Source organism: Oryzias latipes, chromosome 15 (assembly GCF_002234675.1).
Source record: "Oryzias latipes chromosome 15, ASM223467v1".
NCBI lineage: Eukaryota > Metazoa > Chordata > Actinopteri > Beloniformes > Adrianichthyidae > Oryzias > Oryzias latipes.
Window position 1 is genome coordinate 29,114,893 of NC_019873.2, and position 24,849 is coordinate 29,139,741.

The window sequence follows — 24,849 nt, forward strand, 5'->3', positions numbered from 1 at the left end:
AGATGTGCTGTGTCATAAAACCAAACGCATATCCGGTTTTAAAAAATCATTTGTACCTGAAAGGACATTTTGCTGTCATCTTTATTCTTTAGCTACAAAAGAAAATCAAGGTTTTCTCATCAGCTTATGTTTGGATGAACCCATTGTGTGCCAATCCAAAGTTTAAACTAAAATAAACATCAACTCTGTAAATATACTCTTTTTTTCTGTTGCATCTGCGTGTTTACCCAGCTTTGTTCTTAACTTATGACATTTTTAAGGCTTCATAATCCAGAAAGTTTCCTCTCCTGAAATGAAACGGACTCAGTCTGCATCATTGATGTCCTTGTTTTTTTAAGCCTTTCTTTCACGCTATCTAGTGTTGCTGTCAAAAAAAAGGACATAAGAGTTTAATCGATTGGAGTAATTTTGCAACAGGGTGAAGGCTAGTAAAGCACAGCAGGTCAAAGGTCAAAGGTCTTTCCCTGGAGGTAGGATATGAGGGCCGAGCTTACCTGCCTTCACTCGCCTGAAAGCTGCTGCCATGAAACTGAAGCTGCTCCTGCTTTGCCTCTTTTTAGCGGCGCTCTTCTGCAAAGCTGAGGTTTGTCTTTGTTTCATCAGCCGCTCTCACATCAGTTTTTATTACTTTGATTTATTCAATTATTTGTAATATTGAGCTTTTTTTTTAGATCCAAAAAGTTATGAAGTTGGTTGTTCGATCATTTTCTTTTCAAAAATATTTCTGTCAACCATTTCAGCAGAAATTTCTAACTTTGTCATTGTTGGAATGAATGATTTGATTCAGCCAAAGAAAAAGGACAAAAACGGTCATGACAACGAGGAAGTCCACGGCCAACGCGGCAGACATGGCAACCACGGCAGACATGGCAACCACTCCAGACATGGAATGAAGAAGATAAAGAGAATGAAGTATGAGGACATCATTAAAGGTCAGTTGTTGCCTCTTTGTGTCCATGTTTGAACACGTCTGAAAAGGCTTGGAGCAAAGCAACTTTCCTTCACTGAACGATTCAGACGTCTTTTTTGTGGCGGAGAACACTGGCGATGATGAAGAGGATGATGACCAAGGTAACCAGGACTGGCTGTTTGACCTCCAAGATCCAGACGGTAGGCCTGCCTCCATTTCCACTCTCAGTATGCTTTTATTGTTGGGTTCATTGCGGTTGTAGATTGATATCATGTTTTAATTTCTCAGGCAAGTGCAACCCAAACCCTTGTTTGAATGAAGGAGTGTGTAAAGAAAAAGGCAAAAGGAATTACAAATGTGATTGTCCCAAGCCCTTCAAGGGAAGGAGATGTCAGAAAGGTCAGAAAACCTGCCTTCATCTGTGTTGTGTTGAGGTGCGTGTTTGAAATGCGTAAACGGAATTTTCCTTTGGCCCAGGACCGAAAATTTGTAGAATGGGTTTATGTGGACATGGAGAGTGTGTGCTGACCTCAGCGTCCCCGTTTTATGAGTGCAAGTGCAAAGAGCCCTTCCAGCCTCCAAACTGCAGACGGCGTAAGGAAAACGTGCACAATCTTTGCACATCGTTGGGATTTAGTTTAATTTTTTTGTGTTTCTTCCTGGGAAGTCTCCGTTTGTGAGCCAAACCCCTGCAGGAACGGCGGCAAGTGCATCATGGATGGAAACAACTTTGACTGTGTTTGTCCTGAGGGGTTCAGCGGACGTTTCTGCCGCGTTGGTGAGGGTTGCTTATTGATTATTTCTTCCCCAACCACGAGGATGCATCAGTCATTCACGTACTGGATGGGTGTGGTCAATCCATTAGGTCCAAATGACTGCTACTTGGATGATGGGGAGTCGTATCGTGGGAATGTGAGTGAGACGGACGATGGCGACGACTGCCTGCACTGGAACTCCCACTTCATCCTGGCCCACGGCGTCAATCCCTTCAAATCCTTTGAGGACAAAGATGGACTCGGACCTCATAACTTCTGCAGGTCAAGAAAAAAAGGAACATTTTTAAACTGCAGGGGGGATTTGTTCTAATGACCTTTTAGTTGATTTTTTTTCTGTCACACAGGAACCCAGACGGAGAGCCAAAGCCGTGGTGTTTCTTCCGAAGAGGCCGCAGACTTTTGTGGGACTACTGCGACGTGACGCCGTGTCCTCAACCAACAAGTCAGGTTTAAATCCAGGACGGGCTTTTCTGAGTGGGTCCTCCGCACATCAAAACATGCCATCTGTTTGTTTTCAGCTGTGGGACCGACTGGTGTTCCTCCAAGTCCACAGCCCACATCTGCCAAACCTCTGTTTACTACTTTGCCTCCACGACCTTCTGCTGGTCCCGCTTCCCCCACTGAAGCCGCAGCATCACAGTTTCTCACCTGCGGCGTGCCTCAACCTAAAAAAGCAATAACCCGAATCTTTGGGGGTCTCAAAGTCTCGCCAGGGGCGATTCCCTGGCAGGTTTCTTTGCAGCAAAAGCCGAAGAACTCGAACCTTCCATACAGACACGTCTGTGGAGGAGTCCTCATTAAAAGCTGTTGGGTTTTGACTGCAGGCCATTGCATGTAAGCATTCAGAAGTTCACTCAAACTGACAGAATGAAGAGAAATGTGACCTCTTCTGCCTGTTGCTTCCTTAGAGATAAAAGCAAAGACATGCAGGTTCTCATGGGAAGTCTCTCGTTGGATAAAACTGATCCTTCAGCTCAAACTCTTCCAGTGGAAAATGCCATAGTGCACCAGAGATACAGAGAGACGTCAGGAGCCGTTTACAATGACATAGGTAAGAACGCAAACCTCACTCATGCAGCAATAGATCATAAAAAAGTCTGGATCTTATTTTATATAATAAAACTAAAGCTGGGAGGCAAGACTTCCATAACCAAAGTCTCAACAATTATTTCATTGATGAATTTTAGGAGATGAAATGATGTGTACCTGTTTAATATTTGACCGGGCTTCATATTTTCTTTCAAAGCCTTGTTGAGGTTGAGGGGGACTCGGGGACTCTGTGCCAATGAGACCCAGTTTGTGAAGACAGCCTGTCTACCAGACGCACAACTTCCTGACGGGATGGAGTGCACTATTTCTGGATGGGGAGCTACTGAAGAATGTAAATCTATGCTAATGAACTCTGTTCTGAGTACCCCAGAGATGAAAAGCAATCAGGAACTGTAATAAAAGTTGTGTTTTACTAACCATGTCTCCTCAGCTCAGTATGGCTCTAGTCACTTGTTGGAGGCTAATGTTCTTCTGATCAACCAGGGGAAATGCTCTGAACCTGCCATCTATGGCAGCAAGCTTGACAGCACCATGTTCTGTGCTGGTCACCTGCAGGGAGGGGTGGACTCCTGCCAGGTGAGTCGGGAAAATGCTGACTTTGGTTGGTTGCAAAGCCGATCCCCGTTTAACGCCACCGTGTCTTGGTTCAGGGCGACTCTGGAGGACCGCTGACGTGCAAAAACAACAACAGCAGCGTCATCTATGGACTGGTGAGCTGGGGAGACCAGTGTGGAAAGCAGAACAGCCCTGGGGTCTACACACGAGTTACTCACTATTTGGACTGGATCAAGTCAACGATTCAATCCAATCCTTGAGCAAGCTTCCATTTCTCATCATGGCTGCATGTGGAGGCGTCAGGAGGAGGACGAGTACTTTTACTGTTGGAGTCTCTGATATTTTTGTTTAAAGGTCTAAATCTATCAGTGGAACATCTTTGTTGTAGTACATTTCATTAGCTTGTTCCTGTCAATGCTCCATAAGTGCCTTAATGTAAATGCACACAAAACAAGATTTACGCATGAAACAATACAGATGTGAAGAAGGAAACGACTCAATAAAGAAAACTACTCTAACTTACAGAGAAATCATGTTTTTTATTCCTTTGTCATTTTGTTTTATATGTGTAATCAATAAACACACAAATGTGTTGACAACCTCCTGATTTAGATGGGAAGAGAACTATTGACATTACGTGAGCCACTTGTGTAACCTTGTTTGGCATAATCCCCGTTTAGCATGTGAGGCCTTCAAACATTCAGAAAGAACTCCGTTTTTGTTTTTTTTTCTCAAGAAAATGTTCAGACTGAGCAGACACCAGAAATTAATATTTTAGTTTAAATATTCATGTAAATCCGAGAACAATAACCTCCTCCTGGCTTTCCGTAGATCTTGTGTTATTTGACCCCGTATAGTGCGAGTTTGCCACTGAGCATCAGCGGCCGCTGACGTGAGCCCGAAGGCTCTGGCCTTCAGAGGCTGGGATGGCTGCACACAAACACAAGCAGCCGCTTTACAAAAGTCCTTTGGAAATGTCTCTGGAGGTTGTCATCATCCAGGTGGACAACACTAAACAGTACAAAAGTCTTTAGCTCAGGACAAAAGTGTGGGTTGAGGGTGGATCAGATACCGCTAATAAAATATTTACACTCCAAAGGTCACGCAGAAGTGACTCTGCATTTAAACTAATGAACTCGGCTGTCAGGATCCCAAAACCCTTGGCGTGTTCCTTTATTATTTGTCAACCAAAACCCAAATGAATTGTGTGGCCCACTGGTGCCGCCTTTGACCCGGACTCACTTGCTGAGCGCCCGCTACACGCCCGTGTCCTCATGGCCTACATAGAAACCTTACTGTGCCTCTGGCTCTGCCAGCCTGTTCAGAGCTGCACAGAACAAATTGATGGAAAAAAAAAACTCTTTCTCCCCAAAAATGACGGCTTTTCTTTGGGTTTCATCTCTATAGCAACCATGTAATGTGTTGCCCCCTGGCAGTGGCTAACAAGTCCATGACATTTTTAGAAGAATCAGCAGAAGTAAACTTTTGGGTTTCCTTAGCAACAGAGATTTTCTATTATGTTATGTCACTTTGTTACATTTTTTTGAGGGCTTTTCCTGGTGTGATGTCATCTGTGTGTGTGTGTGTTATTCACCATGCCCAAAATTCATTTTCGTCGGGTAGCTACTAGGTTCTTGCAAATTTTGGTGAGTTTTTGAGTATGTTGGGGGGGGGGCGTCAAGTTTTCCCTTAAAGACGTAATTTTGTAGATGAGTCAGAAAAATTTGCAACAAAGGCTTTGTGTTGAACTCTTTCTGCCAGGTCAAAGGTCAACGAAACTTTGGTGGTCATTATAGATTTAATCTTTTAACATATGTGTCAAAGTTCATACACAAAAGTTTTTCAATGTTGTGGGAAAATCACATAATTTCACACTTTGCCACAAAAGGACCACCAAGCCACAGGGAGCCATCCCATAATGCTTTCAAAACTACCTTTGGACATCCTCAACACGTGTGTTTTGCTTTTGTTGGTAGATTATGAAATACATTTTTGAGCCCCATAAGACATTTGGGCCTCGTTCATGTCTTTTGTGGTTTCTCCCTCTGTGATGTCATCATTTTTTGGGGGCGGTCGTTCGCCATGGCCGAAATTCATAATTGCGTGAGTTTTTGAGTTTGTGGCGGGGATCAGATTTTCGGCCAAAGCTGCAGAGAGAAAGAGAAATGGTGAAATCCGTCTGTTCCCTGTGGTCCAGGACGGCTGTGCGACAGAATGATCATTTTTCTTAAGGACATCTGACACAAGATGTCAGAGCAAATAATCAGCACAAAGCAAATACAGCAAATCTGTGGTCCAAACTACATTTTGGTCTCCAAATTCATTTCCCCCCATCACCTCCTTGCCAGTTCCAGGAATCTTTAATCCAAAACAAAGAAAGCGGCTGCTTGTTCAGTCCGTTGATGTCGATGCAGGGGTTGAACATGGGGTAGAGAGGCTCTGTGGTCTGGATGTAGAAAGAATGAAGCAGGGTTATGGCATCGGCATCATAGAAGGACAGCTCCCCCTTCTGGATATTTGCCATGATGCCTAACTTTCTCACTCGCTTTGTCACTGAAAGCCGTTTTTCTTGCGTGTCATGACATGCCAGGTACTGTCCTTCTCCATGGTAGATGCACCAGGAGGTGTTGTCCACACCCAAACAGGAAGAACCCGGAGTCAAACTGGCGTTTCCATCCGCCGATGTGGTGGTGACCCCCACCATCCAGTAGGGTTTGTCCTGGACAATGACTTCCCAGTAGTGCTGTCCACTGGTAAAGCTCTCCAGAGCCAAGACACTGTACTGGGAGTCGTAAGGACGAGGGCCTGGTTCTCCACTGACCGGCTGGCGCCTCCAGAACACTTGTCTATTGTCCTTGGATATTTCCAGATTTGGGTGGGCCGTTTTAGAGTCCAGAGCAGGCGAACTCAGATCTGCAAAAAGGAAATGAAAAAGAGTTTCCATTTAATGAAAAGTAAATAAGAGAGAGTGACGGTGGATCTTCAAACGTTGTCACTAACAGGACCACATTCGTGGAAAGTGTTGGGACAGAGCCACAGAAAGGTCATCCACCAGCCTCTCGACTGTTCTCAGCTTCTCAGGCTCACACAGGTCCACATCGACGGTCTGGATCGGTGAGAAATCCACAGGATGGCTGCAAAAAACAGGACAAATATGGGTCAGGAAAGGGAATGTACTAAATACAACATTTCCTGTCAAAACACTCACCAAAGTTTCTGCGCTGTGATTTGCTGTTGTGGAGAAAAAGGTCACGTTAGTGTTTTCATTAAAAAGCCTTTGAGCTGCACATTTTTATCAAATACAAAGTCTGTCAATTCATTTGGACACGCGTGATGAACTATTGCTGGTAAATAACAAACATGTCATTCACACTTTTGAGAGCAGAGAAAACTCCCTGGAACGGCAGTTACAAAAGCTGCAGGGACTGCAGAATAAAAATAGCCCTTTGGCTAACTAGGAAATGTTTATTAATATGCGCTGTCCCCTATATTAAATAAAGAAAAAAAGAAAAAGTCAAATCCACAACCCACTGATGTGGGTGACGCTCCGATCATCTTTTGATCTTTCGTCAAAGCGTTCCCAGTGATTTTTTTTTTATGGTGATTGTGCTGTTTTTAGACAAAATCCAAAAACCTGTGCCATTTTCTAGAACATAGTCTTGCAGAGCAGCAGAAGTTCATTAGAAATTTACCTCTCAGTTGTGGGTGACACTGTTGGTCTGGACCCCCCCCCCCTTCCTAATAATATCTCAGCCACTAAAAGACGTTCATGGGTCTATTTGTCTGCAGGTGGATGGTCTTAATTTTTTTAAATCTATGTCCTAAATCATCAGAATAATGCCACAAGAACATGTTAACAACACCATTTTCATCAGAGTGGGTTTGTTGTTTTTGGTCCATGTGTGATTAGATGAACATGGTGAGATAAACCCTGATTTTGCAGAACACATTAAAGACCAATAAAGACAGCTAAATGTTTCCTTTTCATGTTTCTTCTGCTGTCGTCTGATTTATTATTATTATTTAGTATTATTGCCTCACAGCAAGAAGGCCCCCGGTTCAAGTCCCGGCTGGGGGACATGAAAAACACAACATCAATGGGGGACCTTTCTGTGTGGAGTTTGCATGTTCTCCCCGTGCATGCGTGGGTTTCCTCCGGGATCTCCGGCTTCCCCCCACCGTCCAAAAACACGCTACATAGGTTGATTGGCAACTCTAAATTGTCCATAGGTGTGAGTGTGAGAGTGAATGGATGTGTGATTGAGAATATTCCACCCTGCGACAGACTGGCGACCAGTCCAGGGTATCCCTTGCCTACGCCCAAGTGGCCGGGATAGGCTCCGGCAGCCCCGTGACCCCGAAAGGGAATAAACGGTTAAGAAGATGAATGAATGAATGAAAAAGGTATCCAGCCGATCACCTGGATTAGAATGTGGGTTTTGGAAAGTTTGGGGGCTCTTAATGAAACAAAAAAATAAAATAAAGTGCATCAGTTCACACTATTTAAGCAAAAACACATTAACATTAACAAATGCCTTACTTAGAACACGACATGGTTATTTGGGCTTACCTGTAGGAATTTGAGATCGTTTGTTTGCTGAAGAAGTAATTTGCTTCTGGTTCTTAAACTGTCAATCTCTTGAATCTGAGTTTCCATGATGCTCCTCTGGGACTCCAGCCAGTCTGTCATGTACGTCTCCTCTGCTTCGATGATCTGCATCATCAGGCGTTCGTCTGCATCCAGGACAAATCGGATCCTGCTGTATTTGTCGGAAATTCTTTCCCTGAAGTCTGCTGCAAACTTCTGGAAAACATGGAGCACAAAATGTTCAACGGAGAATGTTTCAGCAGCTAAAAAGGAAGGATGTAACCATGACGGTACCACAGTTTGTGTGTACAGTGACTCCAACGCCTTGATGGCGTGCTCAGCTTCGCCCCTCCTCTTTAGCAGCTGGCTCATGTTTGTCTCCAACATCTTCTAAATACATAAATAAAACAAGCATATAAAAAATGCATCAAAGTACTTTAGCAGAGGCAATACAGAAATGTTCAAGAAATACTTTTAGGTCTGCACTGGCTTCGTGGAGCTGAGAGGCCTTGTGGTGTTTGTGCACACCGACCAAAACACACAAACAGCACACAGGAACCATTTCCTCCACGCAGAAGAGCTTCAGTTGGTCCCGGTGCTCCCTGCACTTCAGCGAGAATGGATCGCTGGTTACATCCACCAGAGTGTGCTCCCTCAGAGCAGACTTCTGCCGGTGCTGAAGGGCGTGAGCCTGGCACACCGAGGCATCACAGGTCAGACAGGTCCTCACAGCCACCGACGGCTTCTCCAAGCAGTGATCACACCAGACCGTCTGCTCCTCTGCGGCTGCAGCCACGCCCTTCACTTTGGACCGGAGGACAGGATTCACCTCCAGAGTGGGCTCGCTGGTGAAGAAAATCTGACACTCTGGGCAGAAGAAAGGGCCCTTAGAAGGGGGGTCTGTTTCCCAGACCTCCTGAATGCAGGTCAGGCAGAAGTCGTGTCCACACTCGAGTGTCACGGGCTCTGTGAAGAAATCCTGGCAGACGGGACATTTCAAACCGTCCTCGGCTGCGTCCATAGCTCTGACTGCAGTGGTGACCCAGAGGGAACAGTACTCCCAGCCTTCCTGCTCATGAAAGTTTCACGGGTCTCTCTTGGTGAGTTTACATCCCTCATAAGCCTTAGTGTCACGTTACTGAAGACGAGCAGAACCCACTTCAAACCAGACAAACACACAAAGAAAGGACATTTTACCAAACGGATCTGCAAATCACCATGGGTCAAGGGAGATTCACAATTATTCTTAATGATTTAATGACAGTTAAAATCAGAATCTATGGAATCAACAGTATCTTTGGTATTTTATTAGGGGTTTAGATTTGTGATTACTAAAGTTCAAGAAATTACAAAGCAATATTTAGATCTCAAAGAGGCTGGATTCTTTTACCTCGTCCATTAAAATAACTACTTTACTTTGACACTTTATAAAAATGTACTTTTTTTTAAATTACTGGAGCGAAACACAAAGACACAACAACTGACCAAAGTTCTGTAGAAAATAAAACATTTTTAAAACAACTTCAGTGCCTAAAACAAATAAAAGAGCATGGAGAATCGGTGAACAGATGATAAAACACGGGGGATCTGCTCACAATGGAGGCAGCATTTTTGTACAAACTGAAATTGAGAGATGACAAATAGACTCACACCAAAAATAAAAAAAACATTGCTCTGACATGTTGCATCTCATGTCAGATGTACTTTTAATCCAGCCTTCGGTGACAAACCTATTGTTTCGAAGTACAATGTGAGAAAAGCGGCTTTAAAAGCAAATATTTTGTAGATAACGTTTTTACACAACTTGTTTAGAAATGCAACAGAAATGCAGAAGTAAAGCAATACAGAAATTGAAGTAAAAATAATCTTCAGTTATTTTGGTTCTCAAAAAGCAGTATCTTTTGGATACAATGTATTCGGTAAACTTTTCTTTGGTTGAATGCTGTACAGCCTTCAACCCATTCTTTCCCTGTTTCTCTTTCTTTATTATTATCTTCCACCATTTTTTGCCGCATAAATATTTTCCAGCTATTTTAACCTTTCAACTACTAAAATGTTCAGCTTTTTCTACTTTTGGTCCTTCAAATCCTTGAACTTTTCATATATTCCAGGATTTTTGCCTCCAATGAAACACATAAGGAATCCTTGGTGCAGAATCTCGCTGGTTTGATACCCGACTCTGGCATTTTGATATCTATTTTGTTGTTGTGCTGTTTTTCGATTGATTTCACTTTGATCATTTGTTTATTTATTTTTCAATTATGACCCTTTAAGTTTCATTTTCATTCAGCAATATAGCACCCAACCCTGCATTTTCCTCTGGAAACGCAGCTCCTTCTAGTTCTTGCTGCAATAATTGAAAGTTCTTGCATGGGTCAAATCTGATTGGTTCTTGTCTACGTGCGTGATGACGTACCTACGTAAAAAGCTCGAGCCCTTCGCGTGCTCATGGACGGTCTTCTGCGTAACTCTGTTTGGTGAATAGCTGCTAATGTGAGCTTCCCCAACAGCGTGGATGTGGATGTGGCAGCACCGGGAGTCTGACTGACGCGTCCCCTAACCGCGGTTCCCTCACTGTACATTCAGGAAAGCTTTTAGGTCCGACATTATCAGGTAAAACCACTTTTTGTAAAAACATTATTATTGCACTTTTTTCTCTAACAACAACAGCAGAAGTTTACAGTAGCTAAAGCTAGCTAGCGTTAGCTGGCGTCCGGCTTTATTGTTTGTACTACCGACACGCTGCCTGAGCCTGAAGTCAGTTTTACTGATATATTAGAATTACAATTTACTGTAATTCAGTCTGTCTGAATAATACCGATTTAATTTTGTGTGAATTAAACGTTTAACGAGTACATTTTCAGGGTAAAGTAACAGAAAGCTGAGGCGATGCCGCTTGAACGGTCCTGACCCCCAATAGTTTCTGATCTGACGGGAGGTCACTCAGTCAGTCCACTGAGACCGTAGCCCGGCTCTGACCCGCGTCCATCTCTGCTGCAGGGCTTCTGTTTCTGCACCATGTTTGCCCGGCTGGCCTTGTGCTCCCAGCTGCCCTCCAGGACCCGGCGCGGTCATGACGTCTGTGCAGCTTCCATCATCATCAGAACCTTCTCTCAGGCCAAATGTAAGTTTGACATGACTCTGGCATGATGCAAAAAAAATGGCTTCCCGCGTGGTGTTGTCACGCGAGCCTCTTCTTGTGCCCCCCCTGCAGTTTCTCTCCCACGGCCACATGGGAAGTCCTTTGCCCACCGCAGTGAGCTGAAACAGGCCAAGCGGATTGTGGTGAAGCTGGGCAGCGCTGTGGTCACACGGGGGGATGAATGTGGGCTGGCGCTGGGACGGCTCGCCTCCATCGTGGAGCAGGTGATGTCTGACCGGGAGCTGAGGAGATGTCCCCCTCCCCTCCACCGGCTCTTAACCCCAAGCGCCGTCTTTTCCCCCGCAGGTGGCCGTGCTGCAGAATCAAGGACGGGAGATGATGATCGTTACGAGCGGCGCCGTGGCTTTTGGGAAGCAGCGACTGCGACACGAGATTCTGCTGTCTCAAAGTGTCAGACAGGCTTTGCACTCTGGACAGAACCAGCTCAAAGAGATGGTAATGATGCCAGCAAGTATTGTGGATTTACCTTTCATAGGTGAAGTATGGTGGCCCAGAAGGGTCACAACACTTAAGATTTGCAACACAACACAAAATAACATGTTACAATTCGATTAATTTGATTTTGTCGTGTTGTGAGTTAATTTTTGTAGTGTTGTGACGAATTGTAGTGTTATTTCGTGTTGTGATGCGAAACTAAAGTGTTGTGACCCTTCTGGGCCACCGTAGTGAAGTGAACTGATTTATCTCTCAACCCGGATGCTTTCCATGATTCAGTCAGTTCCTGTGTTGGAGGCACGAGCGTGTGCAGCCGCTGGACAGAGCGGGCTGATGGCGTTGTATGAAGCCATGTTCACCCAGTACAGCATCTGCACGGCACAGGTATGTCCTCGTCTGACCGTGCAGGAGAACCTCACTGCGCGTTTATTAACGCTTCTCACATCTCTAGATCTTGGTCACAAACCTGGATTTTCATGATGAGCAAAAGCGGCGCAACTTGAACAGCACGCTCCACGAACTGCTGAGGATGAACATCGTTCCCATCATCAACACCAACGACGCCGTAGTTCCTCCCCCTGTTCCCAACAGTGACCTTCAGGGGGTAAATGTGGGTACTGGGTGATGGGCATGCTGGGAATACCAGGAGGTGGCGGGGAAATCCATCTGTGTAACATATTGCATGCTTCCTAATGGTCTCTCATCACATTACATGTATTTTTTTGAATGTATTTTGTTGTCATCTAACTTATTTTAATGAGCAAACATCAGCTGATGTTTGCTATTGGTGTCTACTTTAAAACATTCTACTGTTTAATGACTTTATTTGTATTTAACCAGGATAATTCTGGAGATTGAATCATTTTTTTGAATGAATAAAGCTTTAATGATATAGCACCTTAACACTTTTTGGGTTCCCTGAGTCCCAGACTGCTGCATAAAATGACATCTAATTACTTTTTAAAGTCTAGAAAAAGCAACAGTTTCGTGAAACCTCACATATTTGAATATTTATCCTGACTTAACGAAGTTTCTCTTAATTTCAGGTCATAAGCATCAAAGATAATGACAGCCTGGCCGCCCGCCTCGCTGTTGAAATGAAAGCTGACCTTCTTATCGCGCTGTCTGACGTTCAAGGTAACAGAAGTCGTTTCTACTTTGCTCAAACTTTGTTAAATCAAATCATCTCTTCAGCCACTGTGTCCAAATTGGAGGGCTGCGTTCTTCCTGCGCTGCATTTGTAGCTTACGCCGCGACAAGAGTTGTCCAAATTCAAAGACTTCTTCAATTGCTGTCAACGAATACGGCCTTCTTTTCCCCGATTTCAAGGATTGGTCTGGTGTATCCATCTTTGTTGTTCATATCCCAAGATGCATTGCAGCTGAACCCAGAGATTTTCTGACCCAGAGTTGGAGATAATTACACTTTTTTTATAATTAAACCTCCAAGATTAACAGTTGGATCAAATGAGCCAGGAAAATGTTGAGCTCAAACCCGGTTCACTACTCCTCTCTGTTCGGGACTCACGGTTGCTAGGCGACAGGACATTGACTGATGTAACGGCTGGAATGATCTAAAGCAGGGGTGTCAAACTAAATTTCACAGAGGGCCACATCCACATAGTGGTTGTCTTCAAGGGGCCAGATATTACTTATACGTGTAACCGAATGTAATCAAAAATAAATGAAACTACTTCTTCATGTTAAATCATTCATTATTTATTTATTGTAACTCTTTAAAGCAGTGCTTCTCAATTATTTTTTGCCAGGCCCCCCCTAGGAAAAGAAAATGTTTCGCGCCCCCCCTGACCCCCCCCCCCCCCCCATAACCCCCCCCCCCCACACACACACACACAGACACACTCGCGCGGTGACAATACATCAGGTCAGTATCTATAAAATTTGTATACCTAAAATTGTATCTTTTAACACTAACAAAAGAAAAAAGCAAAATAAATCCACTTTCAACAAATATTAACTTTATTTAGCCACAGAAACCCTGTTCTAGTCTAAAACAGAAAAGAAGCTGAAAGTACCTGAAATAAAAAAAATCTGTCATTCCTTATTTAAACTAGAAACATTTTGACCAACTGAACCATTTGATGCTGAAAAAAATAATTCAATCAATAAATAATATTAAATCTAAATTGATCTGAAACATTAACACAGCAGCACCAATATATTTTACGTTTTTAGTCTGAAGAAATAGGTAAAAACGTGCTGATTTTTTTTTTCTAAATGACGGATTTTTTATTTCTGATCTCATAAAAGTGCAGCTGTTTTCCTGCATTACCTGCTGTCTTTATGTCTGTCTGACACCAACTAAACCACAGGCAGACAAAGAAAACATGGATGGAAAATAAAGACACGTCATCAAAATGTCTACAAAAGTTCATAAAGAATGACATTGTTAGCATGAGCTTAGGAATCTAAGGGCAGCGGTGATCTTGGGCAACAGGCAGCGGTAGCAGTGGTCCGCGTGCCCCGATTCCCCTGGCAGACAGGGCCCACACCACCCCTCCCCTTTCGTTCTCACTCGCGCAGCCGCGGACAGACAGAACAGACAATAGGAACCGAATAGTGGACCAGATTATTTTCCAAGCACTGAGCCGCTGTCACCGCTGCCCCCACGTTAAATTTGCGCACCGGACAAACCTGTGCCTAAAACCGCCACCACCGCGCGCCCCCCCTGGCATCGCTTCGTGCCCCCCCCTGGGGGCGCGCCCCACTATTTGAGAAGCACTGCTTTAAAGTGACAATTACAGATGCATAGAAACATATGTTTGCTTGTTACTTTAGCATAAATCCTTTTACGTTTGATTCTGTCAGGTTAGGTTATATGGACAGTGTTTAAGTCCTAATGTTTAGTTGCCCAATCCGATAGTTTAAGTTCAATTCCCCCTAGATATGAATAAATACACACCGATTTCTATTTTTCATTTTAAGAAGATAAAAACTCTTATGCTCTCGCGGGCCACATGAAATGACATGGAGGGCCACATTTGGCCCCCGGGCCTTGAGTTTGACACATGTGATCTAAAGGCTAGACTCGTCCACGTTCACAGCCGTTAACATCCGGCCCATCCGCTCGACGAAGGACCTGGCCAACGTCGCCCGGGAAGGACGCAGCCCTCAAATTTGGACACGCCCACTGTGTTTCCAGGAAGTGTTTGTTTAAAGTTTTACACACAAGAAAAGCAGAACTAGCCGGCTTTACTACAAGAATTGACCACTGGAGTGATACGTTTTCCGCTTTGGTTACTTTCTGTACTTCCAAATGACGACATTGTTTTGCGTAGGTTTGTATGACAGCCCCCCAGGAACAGATGATGCTAAGCTGATCGACATATTCTACCCTGGAGACCAGCAGTCTGTCACCTACGGTACCAAGTCCAGAGTTGGAATCGGTGGCATGGAAGCTAAGGTCCGCATGGCAGACCTCTTTTTATCTGGGTATGTAAACACGCAGCAACAAAGTGGCGTGATTCTGCTTCCTGCCGCCTGACACAGGTCAAAGCTGCTCTGTGGGCGCTACAGGGCGGGACCTCCGTCGTCATCGCCAACGGAACGGATCCTAAGGTCACCGGCCACGTTATCACAGACATCGTGGAGGGGAAGAAAGTTGGCACGTTCTTCTCTGAAGTCAAACCTGCTGGTATGGAATAAAGCGCTTTTTTAAGGAAAAATGGGCTTGTTTTGTTGTGTTTGTCACATTTGTGAATATTTGCAAAACTAGGTCCTACTGTGGAGCAGCAGACGGAGATGGCGCGGCATGCAGGCCGCACTCTGGCCTCCCTGCTGCCCGAGCAGGTGGGGTTGAAGAGGATGTGTACATCCCAAAACAAGACCTTATTTGTTTAATGACTAACTGTAAGTAGATTTTAACGAAATGTTAAAATCTCTGTTTTCCAGAGAGAAGAGATCATTTGCTGCCTTGCTGAGCTTCTAACCGAGAGAAAAGAGGAAATTCTCACAGCCAACAGGAAAGACATGGAGTTGGCGTCTGCGACAGGTAAGGTGAGACGGAGAGAAGACCTGAAGATGCGTCAAAATCCTAGTCTTCCATTTAAACACGGCTTCAGTCCAATTCTAGTTGGTTTTAGTTCAGTAATGTCTGTAGTTCATACTGTCTGTATTAGTAACTGACTTCTACCGTGTCTGATAACGAAGAACCTAAGTCTAGTTAGTGTTTAGTTTGCAGGATTCCTTTGGTTTTCTCTTGGTTTGTCAGCCATGTCTTTTGTCCTCTTAGGTTTTTTGCCGCAGCCCCTGATCAACCGTTTGAGTCTCTCAACCTCCAAGCTGAACAGCCTCGCCATTGGCCTTCGCCAGCTTGCCGTGGCGTCCCGCGACAGTGTGGGGCGGGTGCTCAGACGGACGAGGGTGGCCAACAACCTGGAACTGGAACAGATCACGGTTCCCATTGGTGTCCTGCTCGTCATCTTTGAGTCGCGGCCCGATTGCCTCCCACAGGTCGGCTGAGCATCCGTCTCTGCGGCTGAATGTGGATTTATTTTCATTTCGTTTAGATGAAATGTGTGTAACCTTTGAACCCAGGTGTCGGCGTTGGCAATCGCCAGTGGAAATGCTCTGCTGCTGAAGGGCGGGAAGGAGGCGTCCAACACCAACAAGATCCTCCATCAGCTGACTCAGGAGGCGCTCTCCATCCACGGGGTGTCGGACGCCATCCAGCTGGTGAGATAGATGGTGGTGTTTTTCTGCAGTTTCATGGAGTTATTGGGATCTAATCTGTGCCGCTGCTGCGTCTTGTAGGTCAGCACACGGGAAGAAGTGGAGGATCTGTGCAGACTGGACAAGATGATCGACTTGATCATTCCAAGAGGCTCATCCCAGCTGGTCCGGGACATTCAGAGAGCTGCCAAAGGCATCCCCGTCTTGGGCCACAGTGAGGGCGTTTGTCATGTTTACATCGACGCCGATGCCAGCATAGACAAAGCTCTGGACATTGGTACGTATTTACTGTGATTTACTGTGCGCTTCTTTTCCGTCTGGTAGTCATGTAGATATTAATCTATGTAAGATCTGTCAATGCTTAATTTAAGACATGAGTTTAAGGGTTTGGGGTCATGGAAGACATAAGTTACTTTAACTAAAACAGCAAAAATATATATATATTTCTCGTGTTTCTGCTTTTTCTAGCAAACGCTTTAATAATAATAATAATAATGGATTAGATTTATCTGCGCGTTTCCAGACTCTTCCAATGTGTCCATTATTCATTCATATACTTGGTGATGGTAACTACTGATGCAGCCACAGCTGCCCCGGGGCAGACGGACAGAGGCGTGGCCGCCCCTCTGTCCGTCACCGGGACCGACCTGCCCGACCATCTGAGCCACTGTCGCCCATAACTTTAGGGAGTTATGTTTTAAAATGTCTGCCCCAAATTTCAAAAGGAAAGAATCGATCCTATGATGTAAAGTTGTTGCTGTCAATTTGTCGTTTACACATCTATTATGTTATGTTCACTGTATTTGTCGTGACATCTGACATCTTATTTCCCTAATGTTTCGTTTTTGCAAGCAGCTCCTTCTTAAGCCGGAAAACTGTGGAGGAAAAAAATAAATTAAAGTCTGCAGCTCAATATCATTGAAAAGAAAGGAGAGAATTTTCCTTAAAAGTCTGATTTTTTTATTTCCTCCTATAATCAAATCTGCTATTGGGTTAAAACAAGTCTGTTGGTGCTTGACAGAGTTAAAGTCCCACTCTAATAAACTGCGGTTTATTAGATCCAAATAGCTGTGTCGTTTTCTGGGACATAGTTTCTGCAGAGCGGATAAATGCAAACGGATTCATCAGAATGGGGCGGAGCAGCCCACCAATTGTAGCACCTGCGTCACTGCTACAGGAGTTTCCAAACAGCCTTTTGTTGTTTTGTTTTTTTGTCTGCTCCTGTTTCACAACAGTTTAAAGCAATAAATGCTCAGAAATGCAATTTTTAATCTGAATTTTCTTTTTTAATATCCATCATTACAAAAATGCACAGTTTAGTCTGTGTTTTAGAATAATCCAACTCCAGACTTCACCCTACATATTAATATCTTCTTATTGTAACCCTGGATTTCTAATAACTTTTGACATCTTGTGTTCTAGTCAAAGACTCCAAATGTGACTACCCTGCAGCCTGCAATGCTATGGAGACCCTCCTAATTCACAGAGATTTACTGCGAACTCCTATGTTTGACCAGATCATTGATATGCTGAGACAGGAACATGTAAGAAACCTACGCACACACTGAAGTGTGGAGCTCATGGAGGTCCAGAAAGTTGTTAAGTACAACAGTAGTGTGTGAGCTTTTTGTCTTCTTTCAGGTAAAAATCCATGCAGGTCCGCGGTTCGCATCTTATTTAACTTTCAGCCCGTCTGAGGTGAAGTCTCTCCGCACCGAATACGGCGACCTCGAATGCTGCATTGAGGTGGTGGACGGCATGCAGGACGCCGTGGACCACATCCACAAATACGGCAGCTCCCACACGGACGTCATCGTCACGGAGAACGAGGAAACAGCTGAACAGTTCTTACAGCAGGTGGACAGCGCCTGCGTTTTTTGGAACGCCAGCTCTCGCTTTGCTGATGGGTACCGCTTTGGCCTGGGTGGGTATGCGTTATTTTGACACATTTCTGGTCATTGATTTACTTTTGTGTTCAAGCGGCACTTTTACGTTCTCGTTAAGGGGCCGAGGTCGGCATAAGCACAGCAAGGATTCACGCCAGAGGCCCCGTGGGTCTGGAGGGTCTCCTCACCACCAAATGGGTTCTTCGGGGAGAGGGACAGACTGTATCAGACTTCTCTGAGCAAGGCAGTATGAAATATCTACATGAAAACATCCCAGTTCCTCAAGGCGGTTTTCGTTAGGTGCACAGAAAGCTGTCCTTAAAGAGAATAAACTGTTTTGTTACTGCCAGTGGTCTGTCATCTGCTGCTTCATCACCTGTGTGAGTCCACTTCAAAGGTTCAGAAGTGAATTCAACGGAGAACAGATGCTACTCCTTTGACTCGATTGGTCAAAGTTCTCCATAAACCTGTGATCCTGTGCTTTAAATATATACAAACCTCCTGAAACGGCGATTTGATAAGAGGAAACTCATATTAATGTCATGCTAAAGTATGAAAGATTGCATTTAATGCACAAGATTTTTCCCTGTGAATCTATTATTTTAAGATAAAAATGGAGAATGATGGTTACACCTCCTGGTATTTTTATAATGTATTTTTTATACATTCAGATTATTCCTAACACTCAAAAAACTGCAGTTTTATTTTGTGTGGCATATTGGTTCTGATTTGGTTTGTCCCTTTTTGCACAGATAATTTAATAAATATTGTGAATACTTCCTTAATCATGACTTTGTGGTTTTATATTTATGACAAAACTCTTTATTATGGCAGCTTTGTGGTCATTTGCGTTTTTCTTTGTCACAAAAATTAAACTAGTTTTATAGTATCACTGTTCAGGCGGTAACTACTAATGGTTTTTGTGAAATAAAGAAAATCTTCCTACATATTGACATTTTCCAAGTTCCCACGACCTCTGAAGGCATCAGTGGTGACGCATGGAATGTGGGCGGAGTTTCCGGTGGTCGCCCTTTGACCTGTCGAAGTCAGCTGTGTGTCCTGCGTTGATGGTGAAGATGGCAGGGGACTCCTCCTATACCATAGTGGAATACTTCGGTGGGGATGACGGATACCGCTGCGGTTACTGCAAAAATGACAAAGGAAACTTCTCTCATGGTAATTTATTTGTCACGTAGAAACGCGGCCGTAGATTACATGTTGTGCTAACGAGCTAGCTTCATGAAGCTAGCCTCTGAAGTCACCGGCTCAGCTGTGGGGAGAAATGTTAGCCGTTGGTACTTAAGCTACATGAGCAGTCCGTGTGCGCGTGCAAGTTTTATAAAACATATAAACACATTATGTGCATGTTGCTCACAGTGTATACATAAAATAGACCTTTATATAGACGGCGTTGGATTACTAAACTAGTCGTGTGTTAGCTCCTAGCATCATGCTGCTGGTCGTTTTTTGTGTTTTTTCCCCAAGAAAAAAATAAAATTTCTAAAGAAAAGTCTCCCTTTCAAAAAGTTAAGTTTCCCTTCAAGAAGAACTACTTTACATCCGAAAACGAGTCTATGCGGACTAACGCGGGCGGTGCCGAACCATTGGTACTGGTCCTCCATGTAAAACTTATGTGGTTTAATAAAGTTTTTTAAAAAAAAATCAAAATATGAAACTGGTTAAAACAGTCAAGTTCATCTCGTAGAACCATTTTTTAATGTAAAAATTCATTTAAAATATAAGGATTCATATCTAAGCTAACAAAAATGGCACCTTTAAATTAGTTAAAATAATAAAAAGAAAAATTATGAATCTATATTTATTGAATCAAATTGAATTAGTTTAACAATTAAACCTCTACGTTTCTTTACAATGTTTGTTAAATGTACAAAAATCAACCAACTGATATTTCTGTTAAGTACATTTAAGCACTTTTATCAGTTGTTTGCAGCATTGTTATCCAGAGGTGATCATTAGTTCTGATCGCTTTTTGTTTAATGGCTACTTTTTTATTTTCTTCTCTAACCGGAGACATTTATATAAAACAGGATCCTGTCAGAAATTACATGTGGTTGTATAACTTTTCAGGCAGCATCTATACATAAATATGGTGGAAAATTTGAATATTACTAGGTATATTTATGTTTTTGAACACTGTGTAAAAGACATTTTATAACCTTAGAAATGGGATTTCCTGTGGAGATCATACTGATGTCAGAGGTTAAGGTCCACTATATTTAGTCTTCATTCAGCTGCTAATGCCGCCAATGAGCCCCGGTAAGATCTCCTGTCTGATCCAAGTCAGGAGTGTTAATCTGGTTGTGTTACATTCATTGACTGTAACAATGGACAGCCCAACCCCTCCAACCTCATGTGCCCAAACAGGAAGTACGAATGCTTCCTGATACGGGCGCCGCCATGTTCAAACCAGTCGACTGGGTTTTGGTCCTGAGTCATCGTATCTATTACATCTACTGTCACCATTGCCATCGATATGATGACTCGGACCAATCTCTGTCGACTGGCCTCAACATGGCGGCGCCCGTATCAGGAAGCAGCAGTGAGGGATTCAGCCTCATTTTGCGAGAGCCGCAGGTAAGGCATTGTCTGTGGGTGACGTCACACCTCCATTCCTCCATTGTTTTTACAGTCTATAGTAGGCCTGCACAACATACCGCAAATTTATTGTTATCGCATTATCAAGCAGTGCAATATCCGTATCGCAAAAGTCAGCAAAAATCACAATAAATGGTTTCCTTAAATGTGCTAAAACAATCCCTGAAGCATTTAACGAATCAAATGAATCCATTTATGCATTTGACCAATCAGATGAGCCCTTTTATGTTAGATGTTTGCCTCCTACGTCAGTGAGAGTCATTTGGAGGATAATTTTTTTAAACTTACAAATGGTAATGATGTTTTCGGTTGTTTTGCTATATTGCAAATTATATCGTTATCGCAATATTGATCACTAATATCGCATATCGCAGGTTTTGCTCATATGTGCAGCCCTAGTCTATATGTGCAGCCCTAGTCTATATGTGCAGCCCTAGTCTATATGTGCATCCCTAGTCTATATGTGCAGCCCTAGTCTATATGTGCAGCCCTAGTCTATATGTGCAGCCCTAGTCTATATGTGCAGCCCTAGTCTATATGTGCAGCCCTAGTCTATATGTGCAGCCCTAGTCTATATGTGCAGCCCTAGTCTATATGTGCAGCCCTAGTCTATATGTGCATCCCTAGTCTATATGTGCATCCCTAGTATATATGTGCAGCCCTAGTCTATATGTGCAGCCCTAGTCTATATGTGCAGCCCTAGTCTATATGTGCATCCCTAGTCTATATGTGCAGCCCTAGTCTATATGTGCATCCCTAGTCTATATGTGCATCCCTAGTCTATATGTGCAGCCCTAGTCTATATGTGCAGCCCTAGTCTATATGTGCAGCCCTAGTCTATATGTGCAGCCCTAGTCTATATGTGCATCCCTAGTCTATATGTGCAGCCCTAGTCTATATGTGCAGCCCTAGTCTATATGTGCATCCCTAGTCTATATGTGCAGCCCTAGTCTATATGTGCAGCCCTAGTCTATATGTGCAGCCCTAGTCTATATGTGCATCCCGTTTTACTCTCATGTCTTCTCAGGAAGTCACTGGGTTTGTCATTTCCATTAGAAAGCATCTAAAAGTGTTGATTCAGAGGCTTTTATTTTGTAGTCCTCGTTCTGCAGAGGTGTTTTTTTGTTGACCGTCTTCATTGTGATCGCTGCTTATTTTACAGTAAAGGCAGCTGCAGCGTCAAAGGCATTGATTCGTGTGCTGATGTTATCAGTGGTGGGAACGGAGCGGCTGCGATCTGCCATCGTCTGAGGCCGTTATGCTTCAGTGGAGGCTGAAGAACAGAGCGGCTCCTCCTGCCGGGCTGCTGATCCATTTCTACTTTTTTCATTCTTTTAAAAAAAAAGCTACTGGATTTAGAATTTAGTCCCTTAAAAAACCACACAGTCCTTTTTCATGATTCACAAAATGATTTGTTGGTAATTTTATTTACATTTGTAGTATTTGTACATGCAGGTCACATTAGATAAAAATTTTCTTCATCACGTCTCTAAAGAGTCCAGCTTCGCTCCACCGTGCCTCGCTGATGGGTTTGTCTGATAAAGTCCCACTCCAACGAGGTTTTCATCTGTTTCCAAGGCGTTCCCAGTGGTCTTTAACTCTGATGACGCTGTTTTTAGCCAAAATCAATAAACCGGTGTCGTTTTCAAAGATATAGTTTCTGCAGAGCGGCAGGAGTTCAGTAGAGAGTCCCCTCTAGGTTGTGGGCGGGACAGTTGGCGTGGAAGTAGCCCTTCAATGATATCCCAGCATTCCTTTGTTTACACTCTCTCCCGCTAGCTTACAGTCCCTCACAACCCCAAGCTAACACTAGTGTAGCTAAAAACAGCAGCAGTATTAGATCCATCCATCCGTCCAGTTCTGATCCAGATTCCAGCTCAGACCAGGAAAACAAAGACGTTCATGGATCTGTTGGTCTGCAGGTGGATGATCGGAATGGAGCAGAGCGGGAAGCTTATGACCCGCTAACCACCGTTTCTGTCACGGCTGAGCTCTTTCAAACTGCCTCTTTAATCTACTTCTGATCCATGGCGATTTGAATAAAGAAATACTCAGAACTTAAATCATAAATGTCTTCTATCATGAGAAAAATGCTAGAAGAACACGTTAAAAACACAACTTTCATCGCAGTGGGTCTCAAAGAACTGAACCTATGCAGTGAACCCCACTGATAATCTCATTTCACTGCAGAGTTTGTTACAGCTGTTCATCTCACCATGTGTTTCTGACACACGGCTTTACCAGCCCTCACCATCCTAACGGCAGCTGCACTGGGTTTTTATTTTTGTGTTCTTGTCATCAGTCTGGTAATGAAGGAAAAACTCACAAAAGTTACTGAGATATCTGAAAACGGACAAAACAAATCCTTTGTCTATAGCAGATAATAATAATAAAATAGAGCAAAAAGAGACATTACTTTTGAAACGTTGTAAAACAGATGAGACGGATGTGACGATCTCATTGCCCCCCAGGAAAGATTGTAAATGGTCGTGTTGTTTTGTATCACACCAAGTCTTCTGCTGTGACTGAGAACATCCGGCTTCAGGACTCGCCGTCAGCTTAGTGAACTGAAACGCCTGATGTCAACTTCAGCTGGAGCTCCGACCCGCAGAGCTGCTGGATTTTTGGATTTCCACTCAGGCGCTGTGGGAATGACCCTCACGGGATGCCGTCATCAAACAGTGAATTAAAAATGTCTTTTTTTTTCACCGTACAATTGACAAACCAAAAACCAATGAAAGTTTAAAGTGAAATTGATTTTGCTTTTATTTCAAAGTTTATTTTAGTAAAATAAACACATTGAGTTTGACAATGTGTTTATTGGTGAAAAAATTGGTTTATATATGGTGAAAAAAAACTTCCAGGTGTTTGTAATTTCTTACCTGATCTCATTGGCGGCTGAATGATGACTAAGTTTTCCTTTTACTGTTATCGGATCATTTGAATGAGTTTAAATACAGTTTGGGTTCATTCATGAAAAAAAGACACTTTAGGTTTTTATTTTGTGATATTTAGGTTTTTTTTAATGGGCATAATTAAAGTTCATAAAATGTATTGTGTCATTATTATTTAAACATGGCAAATTCTGATAACAAAAGGACTTTTTGGTTTTGTTAGGGATGTGGTCTCACACTATGACTGTTCAAGACTACCAAGACCTGATCGATCGAGGATGGAGGAGGTAAGATTTCCTCATGGGAAGGTTGCGTTTTTGTAATTAATATTATGTTCGTCTGTCTTATTTTGTGTAGGATTTTGTCTTCCTTTAGCCAAAAGCACGATATGATCTGCTTGTCATTCTAGTTTTTATGTCCAGTTTTTTTCTCTTTAGCCTCACGGTTTGACATGTCCTTATCTGTGTCTATGCATGTTAGGTATATTACTGAGCATGACTCCATATGCTGGTGTCTGTTTGTGGCCTAAATGCATTTTGTGTTTCAGGAGTGGGAAGTACGTTTACAAGCCCACACTGAAGAAGACCTGCTGTCCCCAGTACGCCATCAGGTAAATCCCCGCACTTCCTGCTGTAAATGAAGCTTCGTTAAAAAGAAAAAAGACTCCAAATGTTGAGTTAAAGACACCAGAACGACGTCATTCCATCTGGGAACACGCAACCACAACAACAACAACAACAACTGCTGGTTTCTCTGTCTAGATGTCATGCGCTGAAATTCCAGCCTTCCAAATCCCACAAGAAAGTTCTCAAAAAGATGAACAAGTTCCTTTCTAAAGGGGAGCTGCCAGAAGGACAGGAGCCTGGTCAGTTTATTGTGTAAAAATGACTGTTAAAAGGAGGATTTCCTGTTAGAGATCCATGCTCTACTGATCTGGATTCTGGGTTTTTGGGTTTTTGAAGGTGACCTGATGGACTCGGCGTGTGAAGATGCTGGTCCTCGGGGGTCCACGAAGGCCTGTCCTTCAGAGCTGAAGTGTGCCGCAGTGACGGACGTCGGGCAGGACAAAGCCCAGTCTCTCTCCGTCGCAGAAGTGTCTCCTCCTACAAGCCCTTTAGCATGCCAGAAGGATCCCGCTTGTGTCCCGAGTGACAGAAAAGCTCCTAAAGCAGGTAGGAACCGCTTCACCACCGGGCCACGGTTATCCCCCATCAGTGCTGGTGGGGGGTTTCCGCACCAGTAAACACAAGCTCACCTGTTTGTCACACATCAACTGCAGGACGTC

At 43.5% G+C, this 24,849-nt stretch overlaps 4 protein-coding genes across 8 annotated transcripts in view; 3 read left to right on the forward strand and 1 right to left on the reverse strand.

The window, feature by feature from the left end:
* The first annotated feature begins 448 nt into the window (after nt 1–448).
* Nucleotides 449–3,813, forward strand: habp2 (hyaluronan binding protein 2). Its single transcript, XM_004077493.4, has 13 exons — nt 449–583; nt 788–932; nt 1,018–1,110; nt 1,199–1,309; nt 1,388–1,504; nt 1,578–1,688; nt 1,776–1,947; nt 2,031–2,128; nt 2,205–2,520; nt 2,595–2,737; nt 2,933–3,067; nt 3,167–3,312; nt 3,387–3,813. The coding sequence occupies exons 1-13, from the start codon at nt 524–526 to the stop codon at nt 3,549–3,551; spliced, it is 1,812 nt and encodes a 603-aa protein (XP_004077541.3). The 5' UTR covers nt 449–523; the 3' UTR covers nt 3,552–3,813.
* LOC101172841 (E3 ubiquitin-protein ligase TRIM39-like) lies at nt 3,616–8,968 on the reverse strand. Of its 2 annotated transcripts, XM_011484749.3 has the most exons (6): nt 8,352–8,968; nt 8,174–8,269; nt 7,862–8,095; nt 6,500–6,522; nt 6,292–6,425; nt 3,616–6,204 (listed from the first exon to the last, which is right to left on the reverse strand). In XM_011484749.3, exons 1-6 carry the CDS (start codon nt 8,898–8,900, stop codon nt 5,612–5,614), a joined length of 1,629 nt encoding a protein of 542 aa, XP_011483051.2. In that variant the 5' UTR covers nt 8,901–8,968; the 3' UTR covers nt 3,616–5,611. The 2 variants fall into 2 exon arrangements, with proteins under 2 accessions (XP_011483051.2, XP_020565444.1); XM_020709785.2 differs by having other exon boundaries at nt 7,862–8,269.
* A 1,371-nt stretch (nt 8,969–10,339) lies between these two features.
* Nucleotides 10,340–18,839, forward strand: LOC101173087 (delta-1-pyrroline-5-carboxylate synthase). Of its 2 annotated transcripts, none has more exons than XM_023963373.1 (17): nt 10,340–10,492; nt 10,880–11,003; nt 11,094–11,245; nt 11,328–11,477; nt 11,757–11,861; nt 11,929–12,087; nt 12,524–12,614; nt 14,776–14,900; nt 14,987–15,131; nt 15,213–15,286; nt 15,389–15,488; nt 15,729–15,949; nt 16,034–16,171; nt 16,250–16,445; nt 17,591–17,712; nt 17,810–18,092; nt 18,173–18,839. In XM_023963373.1, exons 2-17 carry the CDS (start codon nt 10,898–10,900, stop codon nt 18,352–18,354), a joined length of 2,349 nt encoding a protein of 782 aa, XP_023819141.1. In that variant the 5' UTR covers nt 10,340–10,492; nt 10,880–10,897; the 3' UTR covers nt 18,355–18,839. The 2 variants fall into 2 exon arrangements, with proteins under 2 accessions (XP_023819141.1, XP_023819142.1); XM_023963374.1 differs by having other exon boundaries at nt 11,929–12,081.
* Nucleotides 18,840–19,067: 228 nt separating this feature from the next.
* Nucleotides 19,068–24,849, forward strand: part of ate1 (arginyltransferase 1) — a 46,593-nt gene continuing 40,811 nt past the window's right edge. For all 3 annotated transcript variants that reach the window (XM_004077495.4, XM_004077494.4, XM_011484750.3), the window contains exons 1-5: nt 19,068–19,230; nt 23,788–23,851; nt 24,112–24,174; nt 24,326–24,429; nt 24,527–24,736. In XM_004077495.4, the coding sequence (XP_004077543.1) occupies nt 19,122–19,230; nt 23,788–23,851; nt 24,112–24,174; nt 24,326–24,429; nt 24,527–24,736 (550 nt within the window). In that variant the 5' untranslated portion in view covers nt 19,068–19,121. The remainder of the gene's footprint in view (nt 19,231–23,787; nt 23,852–24,111; nt 24,175–24,325; nt 24,430–24,526; nt 24,737–24,849) is intronic.